At 40.3% G+C, this 15,417-nt stretch overlaps 1 protein-coding gene across 1 annotated transcript in view; it reads left to right on the forward strand.

Moving 5' to 3' along the window:
* The window catches only part of ATXN10 (ataxin 10), a 188,321-nt gene that overhangs the window by 92,815 nt on the left and 80,089 nt on the right, over window positions 1-15,417 (forward strand). The window contains exons 6-7 of the mRNA XM_044998800.1: window positions 4,440-4,520; window positions 9,909-10,074. Of these exons, the coding sequence (XP_044854735.1) occupies window positions 4,440-4,520; window positions 9,909-10,074 (247 nt within the window). The remainder of the gene's footprint in view (window positions 1-4,439; window positions 4,521-9,908; window positions 10,075-15,417) is intronic.

Consider the following 15,417-nt stretch of genomic DNA (forward strand, 5'->3'; position numbering starts at 1 on the left):
CAAACACCTTTTTATTTTAAACTTGAGGAGGGGGATGGGAGGCTTGTGGGCTCTTTTTCTAAGACTACAAAACAAAAGAGTGGGGAGTCTTTTTACATCTTAACTTTTATTTCTTTTTCCTGTTTCGCTACCACCAAAATCTCCATGCATAGCAACAGCGTTAAGGCATTTCTGTGTGCCTTTGTGCATGCCTGTCTTCCTCCTCATCCTAATACCTCTTTTGGTGTTGTGTGCTTCAAGTATGTTAGCACTCCAGTATTTTTATATGGACTCTACATGAGTTAATGGCAATGTGGGAGGACAGGGGAGAGGAGAAGAAACCTAAATGTGGTGGTGGAGACATCTGGGGGTATGAATGAAAAATTTAACTTTGGGATCAAGAAAGACAAACAGAACTGCTATGTCCATATTTATAAGCTGAATCCATAAAACCACTTTCTGAAACATATACTAGAAAGGTCCAAAATGCAGGTTGCACATCACTGTCCTCTCTCTAGGCCTCTAGTTTCCTAGCAATGTGTAGAGGACTAGCATGCATAGAGAGTAGACCTGTACAAAGTTGGAATGCTTATACTTTATTGATTAATGCACATTACGAGTGTGATGTCTTTTCAGCCCCTATAGGAGTTTTTCTACACAGCACGGCAAAGCATCCCAGAGGGGTATAATTTGTACAGCACAGTAACATACTGCTCTAAAAGGTACCTAGAGTGTGTTAATTCAGTGAGTCTGTTTGAAACAGGACTACATCAATGTGAACTAGATACCTTTTAGAGTATGCCAGCAGGGTCTACACAGGGGAGTTAGACCACAGCATATTAGAGAGTGCTACAAATCATAGTCCTCTAGTGTGCTTTGCTGGTGCATTGTGTAGACAGGCCTCAAGTACTAGCAGATTTTAAGTATAAGACAAAAATCCAAGCAAATTGCCCTGCAGAATTATAAACTGAAAAGCCTACACGTGTGGCTTTAACCTTTAACTGCAGAATTGAAAATCGGAACATAAAACACATTTCCTTGAATGCAATTTTGCTGTATCCCACTGGTGGAAGAGATTTTCACATGAGGCTAAAACCAACTGTGGGAAGTATGTTTTCATAAAAGCAAATTCAGCTACTGTTTTGTGGATTTCTTAATCGTCAGAATAAGATAGTCCTATTTTGGTGTATTGTGAGCTATTAAAATGCAAATCCTTTGGTGTTGATGTTGCTATTCATAAAGTCTGAAAAGGGACTTCTTGCTTGTCCATGTGCTTCAGGTTTTGTTGGTTACTGAAATTTCTTGGGAGTTTACAATTTGGGAGCCATGTATGGACTGAGGAAAATACACCTCTGTGGTGATTGATATTCCATGGTCCAATCGAGACCAGTAAGGGCCTGTCACCTTTTCCCTGCAGCTTGGGATGCCTCACAATGCTTTTCTGCTGTAGTTCCCACGTGGGTCACTTTCAAACAGCTTGCCAGTATGCAGGTCACACTGAGTGACTGTGTATAGCCACAACCCTGGTTCAGCAACTCTAACCCCAGCAGCCTGTCAGCAGCATAGTAGCCACACTCTGGGTTCCAGCAGTCTACGTTACTATTTGCAGGGCGACCCAACACATGCCTAGTCTTGAATTTCCCCCCAGAACATGTGTTCTGCGCTGTCCAGCCCTCTCCTACACAGTTCAGATATAGTAGGTCCATCACTCTTCTAAGGAGATCATTATACAACAGTTTGCTACCCTAGTTACCCACACAGTTTACAACACTGGCTTAGTTTTGATTAAAGAATAAAACAAGTTTGTTTAACTACAAAGAGAGAGGTTTTAAATGAGTATAAAAAAGTATAAAGCATTAAAACAGACTAGACTTGGTTCAAGGTGAAATTCTTACCACATGCTCCCAGCAACAGGGCTGACCAAATTTCAGGTCAGGATCTCTCCCGAAGTTAAATGGGCTGGTTTCTTTTGTCGTCATCTTAAGGAAAGAGTGAGAGGTGGCTGGGGAGAGATACCTAGGATGTTTTTGCCCCTCACTTTATAGTCCAGTCCCCCTTTGAAATGCATTTTCCTGAGCATTACCCTTAGATAAAGTTCATTCTGGCTGTGAGGTTGGAGTCTTATGCTGAAAGAGGTTTTCATGCTGCTAAGATGCAGATCTGTTTGTTCCTGCCCCCCTTCCTTGCCAAAGAATGGCCACTTGACTGGCAATTGCTGATCAACTTTGATGACACCTAGCTAGAGGTGTCAGCTTGTCCTTTGTCTTTGAAAATCTGGTTTACCCAGACTTGTGTGGTGAACACATTTCAGACCTCATTTCAGCTTTGTAACTGTACAGATGATGTTGCTACACACATTTCATCATGATGTTATTGACTAGCAAGTTATTAGTTTTCAGTGACACTTCACAAGGCCTATTTTGTACAAAGATTATTACAGTCGTATGTAGGGTGTGATTATAGGGGTGCAGTCAGTCATAATAGTGTGCATATGCATAATGGGGATTTAGGTGCATGACTTCCATTTTGGTGAGTGGGAGTTGTATACTAAAACCATGTAAATTATTCCATTACTGTGTAGAGATTTACTATAGCCATGCATATGATCAGCACTTGTACATAATTGTTAATGCATATTTACATAATATATCATGATTGTATTATCATAAAATTCTGTCATTTGTTAAACTGCAGCATAGAGTCTACTATACATAATACTGCTATCTATTGTGCTTTCTTCTTTTGAGGTCCCAGATTTCTTTACCATCACTTCTGGTCATGCGTGTTTTTTAAGTGCAGCTACAGCAAAAAGTTTAAGCATATATAGCTTTCTTACCATTACTGGTTGCCTTTGGGGCCATTGAAAGAACTCCCATTGAATATCATGGCACCAGCATTGTCATCATGTTGTTGATTGATGGAGATATCAGATCCTCACAACTATGTCTGCTAACCCAGGCTAGAAATGTCCTTTGCAATATTGGCTGTGCAGAGCAATAAGGTTCAAGGGCCCAAAAGTCTACTAATTCCAGCTTGCTGTTGGAAAAGTCCTGTGCAAACTGACATTATGAAAAAAACAACCCAACATTTTAAATCTTGTGTCTACCTACAGTGGTACTGTTTTCCTCCATTATATGCACAAATAATAATGAAAAAAAATTCCATTATAAAATGTAGCTCCCCCCTCCTCGCCCCCCCCCAATCTCATTTCTCAGTAAATAGAATGTGAATCATGGGTTGTGAAGCCCATAGATGTCACGGGACCTTGCACTCTTTGATTGCTCCAGACTTGGTTGAGTTTTTGTATTCCAAACAGACCTTTTATTAAGGCTGGAGCAGTTCCATATGATTGCCAGGGCACCTATGTATTGAATACACACACAAGATGCTGTGGATCACCCCTGCAACTTTTATGCAAAGTGGAGCAAAGGAGAGGAGGGAGAGTTGGGAGGAGAGGGAGTTGGCTGCCTTTTTCAGTAGTCCCATCTTGTGGGCTTCAAGATATCCTGGTTTTGTCATATGACTCAGTCTAATTATTTTGGATTTGTAATCAAGGGTTGAATAAAATGTACTGTATTTACAGTAAGTATATAATGCAGCATGTTTAAATATATATATATGTAGCATGCTGTCATTGCTGCTAGAAATTTGATTTGAAAATAAACATGTTCAACTAGTTTGTTTGCAGAGTCAAGAATCTTGATAGTGAATATGGTGAATTTAGTGAGGTCACCATTTTACTGTATAGTTGGTGCACATAAAACTGGATGAGTTACTGGTACAGGTAAGGCTTAGAAAGTCAGTCTGCTAATGTGGGCATTAGTACAAAGATAACTGTACCTGTAAGTCACTGTCTGGCAGCTTCCAAACGTTAGTTTCTAATATTGGTTTAAGATCTTGTTATACAACAGAGATGTTTTCTTGGTAACCCGAGAATAGTATTTTACTGCTTTACGTATGAAAAAATCAGTGTCCCTTTGTGTTTGAGTTGTTAGAATTTTTTAAGAGAAAAAAGAATTATGTAGCACAATTCTCTTGATTATTTGTTAGGTTTAGAAGCTTTGCTTCTGAGATGAATGGTATAACAATTTTCAATCTTGGCTTTTTGCTGAGGTCTATAAAGACTTGGATTGATGTTTTATTACTTGAATTATGGTAAGATTTTTCTTTTCTATAACTGGAAAAAGACTTGTCCAGCTTTCCTTCAATTGTTTGAGTAAATCTGAGTTGCATTGATGCAGATTGGTCTGTACTCAGTGGAGGATGTGTTTAGAACATGAATAATTAGGTGTGCTGACTGTTTGTATCAGTTAGCAGGTAACACTAGTAACATGAAAGGAGCCATGTACTAATTAAAATTACAAACATCCAAAACAGTAATATAAACAGACATACAGGAAATGTGAAATAACTACATTTTCACTGTAAAACCAATAATGCTTTTTTCTTCTGTTCTTTAGGTTCTTGATTGTTACAGACCATTTGCTGAAGTGTCCAGAGCTGGTAAAAGCCATGTATGCCAAACTGAGCAATCAAGAAAGGTAACCCCAAAAACCAATGTGGCTTTTAGTATTTAGCATTCCATATACAGTATCCTGTTCACATGATTGAAAAACTGTGTGGTTTCATAGCTGGCACATCATCTCTAAATACATGTTTCTATGTCAGTAATGGTTTTAAATTGGTTGGTTAACATTACAGCTTAGCCACAACTGGCAGTGATTTATGTAGGGTTGCAGAATCCAGGTTGGCGCCATTACTCAATAAAGAAATACAAAAAAAAAAAATACAAAAAAAAATTAAAGGCAAGATTTCATGCTTCTGCCTTGATTTCATAAGAGCACCGCACCCTGCTACATTTTAGAGCTGCATTTGAAATATGCTCAGCTGTTCGTACCACAGTTGTGATAACTAGAAATTAAAAGGAAGTCTGATATAATGGATTTACTGTAGTTGGTGTGCTTCAGTCTGTTCAGTTGAAAATTATAGACATGGATTTGCTTATGATTACTTAATTTTTTTAAGATCTTCATTGCACATTTGAAAACTTTTGAGTCTAGAAAAAACAAAGCTAGCATATTGCATCTGTAGAGACTCTGGTTTTTACAAGGGGATAAGTATAAAATTTACTTAAGGTTAGAATTATTAACTCTTGAGAATCTTGCAATATAAGCAGGGGGGAGGTGGTTTAGATAGGAGAGAGCCTGAGCTTCTCATATTCCTGTGCACTTTACATTGCATATTTTTACCCTTATTAAAAGTTGCCACTATCCTTCCCATTACCACCAGTGGGACAGAAGTCACAAGATTGCATGAAATTAGGTTGACCACCATCTCCTATCGCTTTTGTAGGTGCAAGATGCTGTAGAGGTGGCCACCCATCTCTTCATTGTTTTCCATGGGACTATTGTCAGGCTACCCTCAGGGAAGATGGCAGCTCCCTGGGCAGTATGAATTGAATGTACCCAATATGGTGACATGTGCCTAAGTCTGCAGATAGCCTGCAACAGTAGATCTGCATGGTCTGAACTGCCCATCTATCTCAGCTCTGAAAACTAATGATTACACTTAAATGTTTGTGTTAACCACTTCTCTGTTGATAATTGTTGCAGAAACATCCAACCAGAATAATATGCTGAAAGATTTTCTTTAAAAGCCAGTTGAAACCTGGTGGCATTTTGCCAAATTCCAGAGACTTCCCCAGCTACCCTCAAAAATATTTTGCAGAAATTTTAATAGAAACGTTCCTTTAAAACAAATTGGTGTAGAACATGCATAACACTAATTAGTTCTCTAAACTAATTGCATGTTAGAATTTTTTAAATCTAAAGTGTACGTATTTACCATGTTTTTTTTGTTTTAAGGAAAATCCTCTCCTTCATACTGAATCTTTTTATTCCCGTAGAGATCTTCCAGTTGCCTTTAATCTTTTTTTATTCTCTTCACTCTTAAATTAAGAACAAACAAACTTCTATCAAATACCTGAAGGTTGGTTGGTTGATTGGTTTTGTTTGTTTGTTTGCTCTTAATTTAAGAGTGAAGAGAATATAAAAAGATTAAAGTTAACTGGAAGATCTCTACGAGAATAAAAAGATTCAGTATAAAGGAGAGGATTTTCCTTAAAACAAAAAAAACATGGTAAATAACTGAGAGCCTAACTTACCTTGCAGAACCTTTATTACTGAAGATCCATGAGAAGGAAAGATCTGAGGTTAAATTTGCAGGGCTTACAGTTATCAACTTCTTTTTATTTGTCATCTTTTCTCATCTGTTATCTTCTGGTCTTCAAACAACCCCCCAACTTCACCAAGCTCATCATCAGAAGCAAGCTCCCCACAAACAAAGACACACCAACTTAAAGCAGCATCAGCCCCTTCCATAATAGATGCAAAACTTGCAGACATATCTCCACTGCTACAATGATTAATATTCCCCACAATACACTTTTCAAGATCTCTGGGTCCTATATGTGCTTGTTACAACATGTGGTGTACCTCATCCATGCCACTAAGAGCTATGTGGATGAAACAAGACAATCACTACACACATGAATGAATTTACACAGAAACACCTCATCACCTATGGACCAACACTTTTCACAAAGCAATCACTTAGTATCTGACCTCTTAGTCCTTGCTCTCAAAGGAAACCTCCACAATACTTTCAAAAGATGAGACTGGGAACTTAAATTAATATCTTTGTTAGATACTAAAAATCATGGGCTCAGTAAAGACACCAGATTTCTGGCCCACTGACCATTCTTTGTCCTATGACTGCAGAAGTGTTAACTGCCTATTTCACCTTGAATTATTTCTGGCAACGTGTGTTAACTCCTTATGCTTAATCTGTTCCACCTTGTATTTAGCTGTGTTGCTTGAATGCTTTTCCCAGACCTGAAGAACAGCTCTGTGTAAGCTTGAAAGCTTCTTTTATCAGCAGAATTTGATCCAATAAAAGAAATTACCTCACCCACATTGGCTCACCTTCTCTCGATATTTTCTATATCAAATATGCTCAGTTTACTTTCATAGAACTCTACAATGCTATTTTTTCAGAGTGTCTTTCAGAGTAGAATTGACATCATCCATTTGAAAAAATGACCAGATTTTAGACTGAGGAGGTTACTGAATTTAATACCCTCAAGCATATGCATGTCTAAGGAGTCAAGTCATTCATAGATTTTTATAAACAGAGGGAACTATTACGATCTGACCACCTGCATAACACATACTATTGAATGTTCACCCAGAATAGCACCTAGTAATAGCTATGTTCATAACTCTGGTGGTTGCTCTCACTTTTAATGCTATCGTTCATTTACAAACTCTAGAAGGCAGCACTGTGTTACATTGATTGTTGTGAACTCTTTATGGTAGTGGTTGCATGATGTCCTTGCCAGTAAGGTGACATCAGGAAGAACTGGGTTCAATTTGTATTGGAAAAGGTTCAAATTATGTTCATGGCATAGAAACAGAAGTTAGATAAAAAACATAAAATACTCTTCTGGAAGGTTACAATGATAACGTGTGGTAATCACAACAAGCAAGAGTCAAAGCAAGCTGCTCCATGAGACAGAGGCACAGTCACTCCACCCTGTTTTAGGTTGGCCTTTTCCAGAATGACTCTGATTGCACACTTCTACACACAACCCCCTGGCCTTCAAGCAAGATCAGGAACCACTCTCTGTGCCCCACCCTGTTCTTAATCGGATGGCTTACAATTCCAACACAGTCCTCAATATATCACAGCTAGGGTGACCAGATAGCAACTGTGAAAAAATGGGATGGGGGGCGGGTAATAGGCGCAATATAAGAAAAAGTCCCAAAAAATGGGACTGTCCCTTTGAAAACGGGACATCTGGTCACCCTAATCACAGCTGAGAAGAGAGCCACAAGAATAATTCCAGGTCTGAAAAACCTGCCTTACAGTAAGAGACTTAAGAAGCTTAGTCTATTTAGCTCATCTAAGAGAAGTTCAGAAGTCACTTGATTACTCTCCTAAGAACCTACATGAGAAGACTTCTAATTATAGACATTGCCTTAATCTACCATACAAAGACATCATAAACTCCAGTGGTTAGAAGTTGAAGCTAGACAAATTCAAACTGGAAATAAGTTGTATGTTTTGAACGGTGAAGGTAATTATCCATCACTCAAAATCTTTGTAAATTGAGATTTGAAAATTTGAAAAGATATGTTCAAGTTCAACCCAAGTTTATGGACTTGAAGCAAAAATGACTGGGTGAAATTCTACAGTATGGATTATGCAGGTGGTCAGATAGTAATAGTTCCCTCTGTCCATAAAATCTGTGAATGTCTTGACTCCTTAGACATGCATATGCTTGAGGGGCATTAACGCAACTAAACTCAGTCTAAAATTTGGTCATTTTTTTCCAATGGGTGATGGTAAACCATTTTAGCATGGTTGCCCCAGAAAATGGGAATTGACCAATTATTCACACAGAGTTGGGGACATCGGGCAAATGACTTATGGTGGTTTGTAAATGGGGAAGTGTGGTGGGAATGTGTTCCCCCTACCTTAACCTTAAATGGTACACCTATCCTGTGATGGGGCCTCATCAGATTTATAGTGAAATCTATGAAGTGATCCATATCCAACAACCTCCTATCTTGTGACCACCCCATCTTATCCCCAATGTATGGAGTACAGTTCCCTACCACATTCATTAAAAGGATTTTCACAGTCCCTTGAGTAGTTGCTTAAAACAGGCTTCATTGTATTAGTGAGCTATCGAGATTAATTCAGGAAGAACTGCCTGCCTTTTACCTTGGTCAGTTGTTTTTTCGGGGTTAATAGAGTTGTGACCATTCTTTTCCACAGGGAAAAAAAAAATCTCTTTCCCCTTCATTGTGACAACTCGGCAAATTAAACTGTGTGGAGTAGTTCAAATGCAAATTTAATTTTGATTTTAAATGTCAGTCCTCACATCTGAATTGCAAATATTTTAGTCAAAGGAAACTCTGAGCTTGCCCTTGAATGTGCTCAATAAAGAAAACTCTTTCAAGATGAGAGAATGACAGTAGAACCTTGCTAATCCACACTCTTCTCAGCAGAGGTTTAATCAGGAGTGCTGCAGTGAGGTGTCATATTTATGAACACTTCTTTATTCCTTTTTGTGTGTAAAGTTTGCATTGTGAATTGATATATCAGAAATAAAACCAAACTATAATTATCAGAGTAAATGACCAAAGTACATTTTACAATAAACAGCCTTCTTATTGTTCCCTTACTTGCTAGTTCAGATAATTCCATAATTTTCAATGGGAGTTTTAATGATTAATGTGTACTAGAGAGTTTCTACAATCTATCTAGTGGCAATTATATTACAGTTATATAGACAAAGGTATATTTTCCCCCTGATTTATTGAGCCCACTCTCCCCTCAACACACACATTTATTTGTAGTTTTCTATCAGGAAGGAGGGAATTAGTAGATTATATACACAAAATAAAATGTAAATGAAGGGGCAGGCACACTTAAAGGGATGCTGTCAAGTAGTTTAGGGTGTGTATATGTGTTTATTCTGTTAACAATAACTTTAAAGGGATATTTTTACATTCTTCTCTCCACCCTCCCTACTCATTATGTAGCATGTGCAATAACAGTAGCATTGTCGGGCACAAAAGTAGAAATGAACAGGCTATTTTAAAAAAAGTCAGTTTGACTAGACCTTTCTGGCTAGGCTGTCTCAGTTGAACGGTGTGCAAAAATTATTCAGAATATTTGGTGAAAGTTAATTGCTGTCTAAAGCTCCTTTGCATTTTGAAAACCAGACATCATGATAGTACCACAGGTGAATTTTTTTTAATACAGTTTTTAACTATGTTCATTTAATCTATTGTTTGCCTTAGTTGGCTTTGTAAATTTAGTTAACAAGTTACCTACTCCTTTATTCATTTTAATTTCAGGATTACTTTGTTAGAACTGATAATGGCCAAAATAAGTGAGAAAAATTCAGTGAGCAGTGAGGAAATGGCAGTGCTCGTGAACGATGCTGAATTTCTTGCAAGCCTTTTCCAGGAGAAATGTCATGATGTGCTCAAATTAACTTCCGCTGCAAATACAGAAGATGAGGTAAGACTTCAGGAACCAGGGCCGGCTCCAGCGTTTTTGCTGCCCCAAGCGGCCAAAAAAAAAAAAAAAAAGCCGCGATTGGCACTTAGGCAGCAGCTCTACCGCCGCCTCTTCATAATTCGGCAGCAGATCCTTCCCTCCGAGAGGGACCAAGGGACTTGCCGCCAAAGATCCAGGTATGCTGTCCCTTCCCATTGGCCGCCCCAAGCACCTGCTTGGTGTGCTGATGCCTGGAGCCAGCCCTGTCCGGAATACTGTGTTCGAATCTGAAGTTGCTAACGTGGGCCGAGCCGCTCAGCCCGCTGCCAGTCTGGGGTTCCGTCCACTGGCTCCTGCTAGCCAGGGTCCCGGCTGCCGGCCCTGCTCAGCCCGCTGCCAGTTGGGGATTCTGGCTGCTGGCCCCTTGCCAGTTGGCGTCCCAGCCACTGGCCCTGCTCAGCCCGCTGCCAACCTGGGGTCCCAGCCCTGCCCACATAGTGGGTACCTACCCTCTCCCTGGTTCTGGCCCATTCTCCCCCCCCCCCCCCCCCAGCACTGAGCTGAGGGTGAGGGTGCACTGAGCACAGGGCTGGTGGTGAAGGAGAAGGCTGGGGGTTGGGGTGCAGGGTCTGGCCAGGAGCTAGAATGAGGGAAGGGGCTCAGGGTTGGGGCAGGAGGTTTGGGTGTGGAGCGCTTACCTGAGCATCTCCCATTTGGTGCAAGGGGTGCAGGTGGGAATGTGGGTGTGTGTGTACAGGAGCTCCCATTTGGTGCTCAGGGTGGGGGTGCAAGAGTCAGGGCATGGGGTGGGGAGGGCTGGGTTTGTGTGGAGGGTGCAGGAGTCAGGGCAGAGGGCTGGGGGCATGTGAGGGGGTGCAGGAGTCAGGGTATGGAGTGTGAGGGGCTGGGTATGTGTGGAGGGTGCAGGAATCAGGGATGGGATTGTGGGGGGGATTCAGGGGGCTGGGGTGCAAGGGGGGTGCAGGGATCAGGGCAGAGGGCTGGGATCGGGGGTGCTCCCAGCCCCTGCCCTGAGCGGTTCACGGGAGGGGGCTGGAGGGATACGCCCAGCTCCTACCCCCCTTCCCTGCCTCCTTACTGGTCTGATCAGTGAGGGTGCTGGGGCTGCTCTTCTCCTTTCCCTCGCAAGGGCCGTCGACGGCAGGGAGGGGGAGGAGGTGGGGCTTGACGCAGCACGCTGGGGGAAGAGGCGGGGGAGGGGGAAGCTTGGCTGCCAGCGGGGCCTGCCGTACAGCAGCTGCCAGCAGGACCAAGCTTGCTCCTGCCCCCGCCAGAGAGAGCGGTAGGCGGGGGGCGGAGAAGAGCGGGCTGGGTCAGGCAGCATTTTTAACGGCACGCTGCTGCCTGCCGGGGTCTGGCTCAGCCCGCTGCCGGGGTTCAGCAGCGGGCTGAGCGGGACCTGGGCAGGCAGCAGCGTGCCATTAAAAATCGGCTTGCGTGCCGTCTTTGGCACGTGTGCCATAGGTTGCCGACCCCTGATTTAAGATATGTAAAGTATCAAATGCAGCCATTTAAAAACATCTTATAAGTAGTGAATTTTTAAAATGCAGTTGGCTAATTATAAATATGATCTCTTTCATATTGTGATTTAGAGTTTAGCTTTCAGGTGTCTTTTTATTTCCTTCTTGTGCTGAGGAGGGAGGAGTGTTCAAGAGGGTCTCTTCCGCCTTGTCATGCCCCATAGTGTATGTTAAGAAGGCCTTTGCCATCTTGAGGTAGATTACTCTGCTAATCTAGCTTTTCCTGCATTCGTTTGTGGGGGATTTTGCTTTCACCTTTCCATCCCATTGTATACAAGTATGACGGCACAGCTCTAATCCAGCCTCGATAAGTACAGACAGCATTTACACCCATGGCTGTAATACCCCCTGACAATCATAGGTAATTAATATAAAATGCACCTATCACAGGGAGAAGCAATACCTCCTCTGTCTTAACTGTCTCACCCTATGTTGCTCATGGAATTGCAATTGGTATTGCCCTCAGATCTGGGTCTCTCTGACCTTCAGCTAGCTTTTAATGCTTTTTTAATACAAACACCTGAAAAGCCTTTTACCCTGTGAAGATTGGAAAAAATGTGTTACCAAGCCTACATTTAGCAAAGCACTTTGTAACCACTGCTGCTTTCTTGAGTTCTCATATATATTACATCCCATGGTACAATTATCATCTTTAACTCTCTGACTTCAGTTACTTCTACTCACAGAAAAGGAAAAAGCATGTTTAAAAAGACTAAAAATCTAAACTTGGAAATTACGCACTTTTTTTTTTAACTTTTTTTTACAAGTCATAACCAGCTTCTTTCCAGCAGGAGGAGCACCATACTATGTCAAAATTGTTGGTTTCCAATATAATAGTGTAGCTGGAAGAAAGAAGTACCTTGTAATTAAAACAATGCTACTATAAACTAATTTATTTAAAAAAAAACTTTAAGAACAAGCTTCTCTGATCTATTTTGAAATGCAAATGAAAAAAATCATGCCTTTGTACATTACTGTTAAACTGTATTGTAGCTGTCTGAAACTTGTGTTAGAATATTTACAAGTGTACAAGAACTCAAGATATACTTAAGTATATTGTGTTGTATGTGGGAAACCTGCTTTTATAATGCTCTCAGAAATCCCTCTGTGAGAAAGTGGTAGCTGAGTGGATAGCAAAACTGGGAATGGGAGAGAGGTAGCCTACAGTCTATCCATGGAAAATAGTCTTTCAAGTCTATCCCAGGAGAATTTATGAAGTTAGACTAAAAAGGTCTTTTAGATAAGTGAAAGGACTTGACTCCTACCAGAACAGATGGCAACTTGAAATTAAATTAAAGGGAAGCATACTGAGAGATTTCCGTCAACTTTTTATCCTATTCAGTAACTTTCCAAGTAGTCTGTGTTTTCAATTCTTAAAAAAAAAAAAAAATGCTTGCTTTTTACAGTAAAAAGATCTCTGTTCAGCTTTAAGGTGAGGTAGACCAGCATTCTCAATGCTGTCATAGTAGGTTGCCCTATCTAGCACAAAATTAAGTCCCTCTTGGATGTAAACGCAAGTCATTTTCATTAATTTTTTTTTAATCTCATTATCATTGATCATTTACTGCCCTGGAATTGGAGTTGCAAATAAGTGAATAAAAGAAGAAGATTGGCAAGAATAGCTGAAAAATAGTTTCTCCACAGGAGGGAAAAATCTTGATAAATCCATAAATATTATGCCTTGTTGTTTACTAAGAATAACCAATAGAAATTCAGTAGTCTCGGTATTTTTGTCAATTCTCCAAATATTTGAATTTTTGCCTAAGGGTTGTATTATTTTACAAGTAATGGGATAGTGCCTGCAAAGAATCGAATTTAGTATTTTTCTTTAAACACTATCTTCTGCAGACAATGTACATTCTATCCCAAGCCAATCAGAAGTTGATGTTATGCATCTGCTTCATAGCTAACATTAAAATTATTTTATTTTGTTTATAAGCCTGTTTTTTAGCATTCCCACACTTCCATCAGCTTCTATCCACCAGACCTGAAAAATACCAATTTCCCTCAAATTTGCATGCCTTATTTTGTTCCTGGCTAGAGAGGATTTTTTTCTGTGTTGGGAAGTTTATTCAAATTCAGAAAATAAGTTAATTTTTTTTACCAGTCTTTTCCTGTTTCAATTTTTTAAAATATTCCCAATTCATTTTGACTAGTCAGATCTCCAAAATGAATTGGACTACAAACTCCATGTTTTTGTTTTGTTTTGGTCTTATAGAGTATCTACGATGGGTTTTTTTTGGGGGGGGGGGAGGAGGGGTTACTAAGTTATAGAAAGTGTACTTTCTACAGAACAAAGATTAAAATATAGCTTGTATAAAAATGACACATTCCTCCTATCAGGCCTTGCTGTAGCAATTGTTCGCCTGAGGCAGAGGATGAAATGGTGCATGGTAGGTGACATGCAGAGGTGCAGGATTCTGGGAAGGGATACGTGGGAGACAATGAACCAGGAAAGATATGTTTCAAAAGTGCTAGTTTCCAAACACGTCTTACTGATCTTGATAAGAACTGTTGGGAACTTGGCAGTTTTGAAGATCAGGCTACTTATTTTTGATACCTAAATAGGTTCCTAAATCCATAACTGTAGGTTCCTTTTTTTTTTTTTTAATCTTTTACCCATCAGATAAACACCTCCTTCACCTCCCCCAAAAGGCAAAATGAAGATATGGATGTGTGGTGTACAGTAGGTAGGGCAATAGGGAGACACCTGCCAACCTTTGAAACCACCTGAAAAATTTTGCTTTATGCATACATACACACCAACAGCTTAGATGTCAGCCAAACAAAACTGTACCAACAGTCTTTGCCGACTAAATACGCCTGAAAAGTGGCTTAGAATAAAAGTGTTGTCACAGCTCTCACTAGAGTGTTGCTTGAGCAACACATTATGTATGTTTGTGTGTAATACAATATATTTGCACATACAATTGTCTTTAAAAGTACTGTGCCAATAATACTATTTACAGATATCTATAGATATTTGTTTGCCCTTCAGTTAAGCAGTACATAAGCTTTTATTATGACTACAGTTTATACATACGTTAGCTGAGAGTTTTTCAGTAAAACTACCGTGTCTCAGTACAAAATGGGAATGTGGAATGAAAACGTTACAAATAGTGTATCTCTGTCATTGAAATACAGTTGTGACTGCATTTCACTAAACCACATAATTATTCAATGAGATTGGGTTTGTGCTGGTGAAAGCAATGTATAAAATAGTTGAGGGCTACATTGTGTCTTGGACTACATGCCAATGAAAGGAAGCAATGGGAAATAATTTCCCTTCCATTCCAGCATGGGCTAACTGGATCATGAATCTGGCAAGTAGACAGGCAGGTGCTATGTGCCTGTTGACCTGTTGAGCAGGTGAGCAGGGAGGAGTGGGGAATGGACGTAGACCTGGATCTGCCAGCACTGTCAAGGTAACAGAGAGAGACCAGGTGGGGGAGGTAATATCTTTTATTGGACCAACGTCTCTTGGTGAAAGAGATAAGCTTTTGAGCTTGCACAGAGATGTGTTAACTGGAAAGCTGCACTCTCTCACCAACAGAAGTTGTTCCAATAAAAGATATTACCTCACCCACCTGGTCTCTCTAATATCCTGGGACTAACACAACTTCAGCAACACTGCAAGCAAGGTAGCATAGAGTCTATCATAATTTGCTACTGGTATAGGCTAGCAGCAAATTACGGGGTAAGAGGGAAGCAAGGAAGGAATTGTAACTCAGAGATGTGTCTCTGTCATAGTGTCTCCAAGCGGCTAGTTCTGGAGTGTTTGTAGCTTATGCATTGTCCTTTACACAGGGCTGTGTCTAAAGTC

The sequence above is a fragment of the Mauremys mutica genome, chromosome 1 (genome assembly GCF_020497125.1).
Source record: "Mauremys mutica isolate MM-2020 ecotype Southern chromosome 1, ASM2049712v1, whole genome shotgun sequence".
Lineage (NCBI taxonomy): Eukaryota > Metazoa > Chordata > Testudines > Geoemydidae > Mauremys > Mauremys mutica.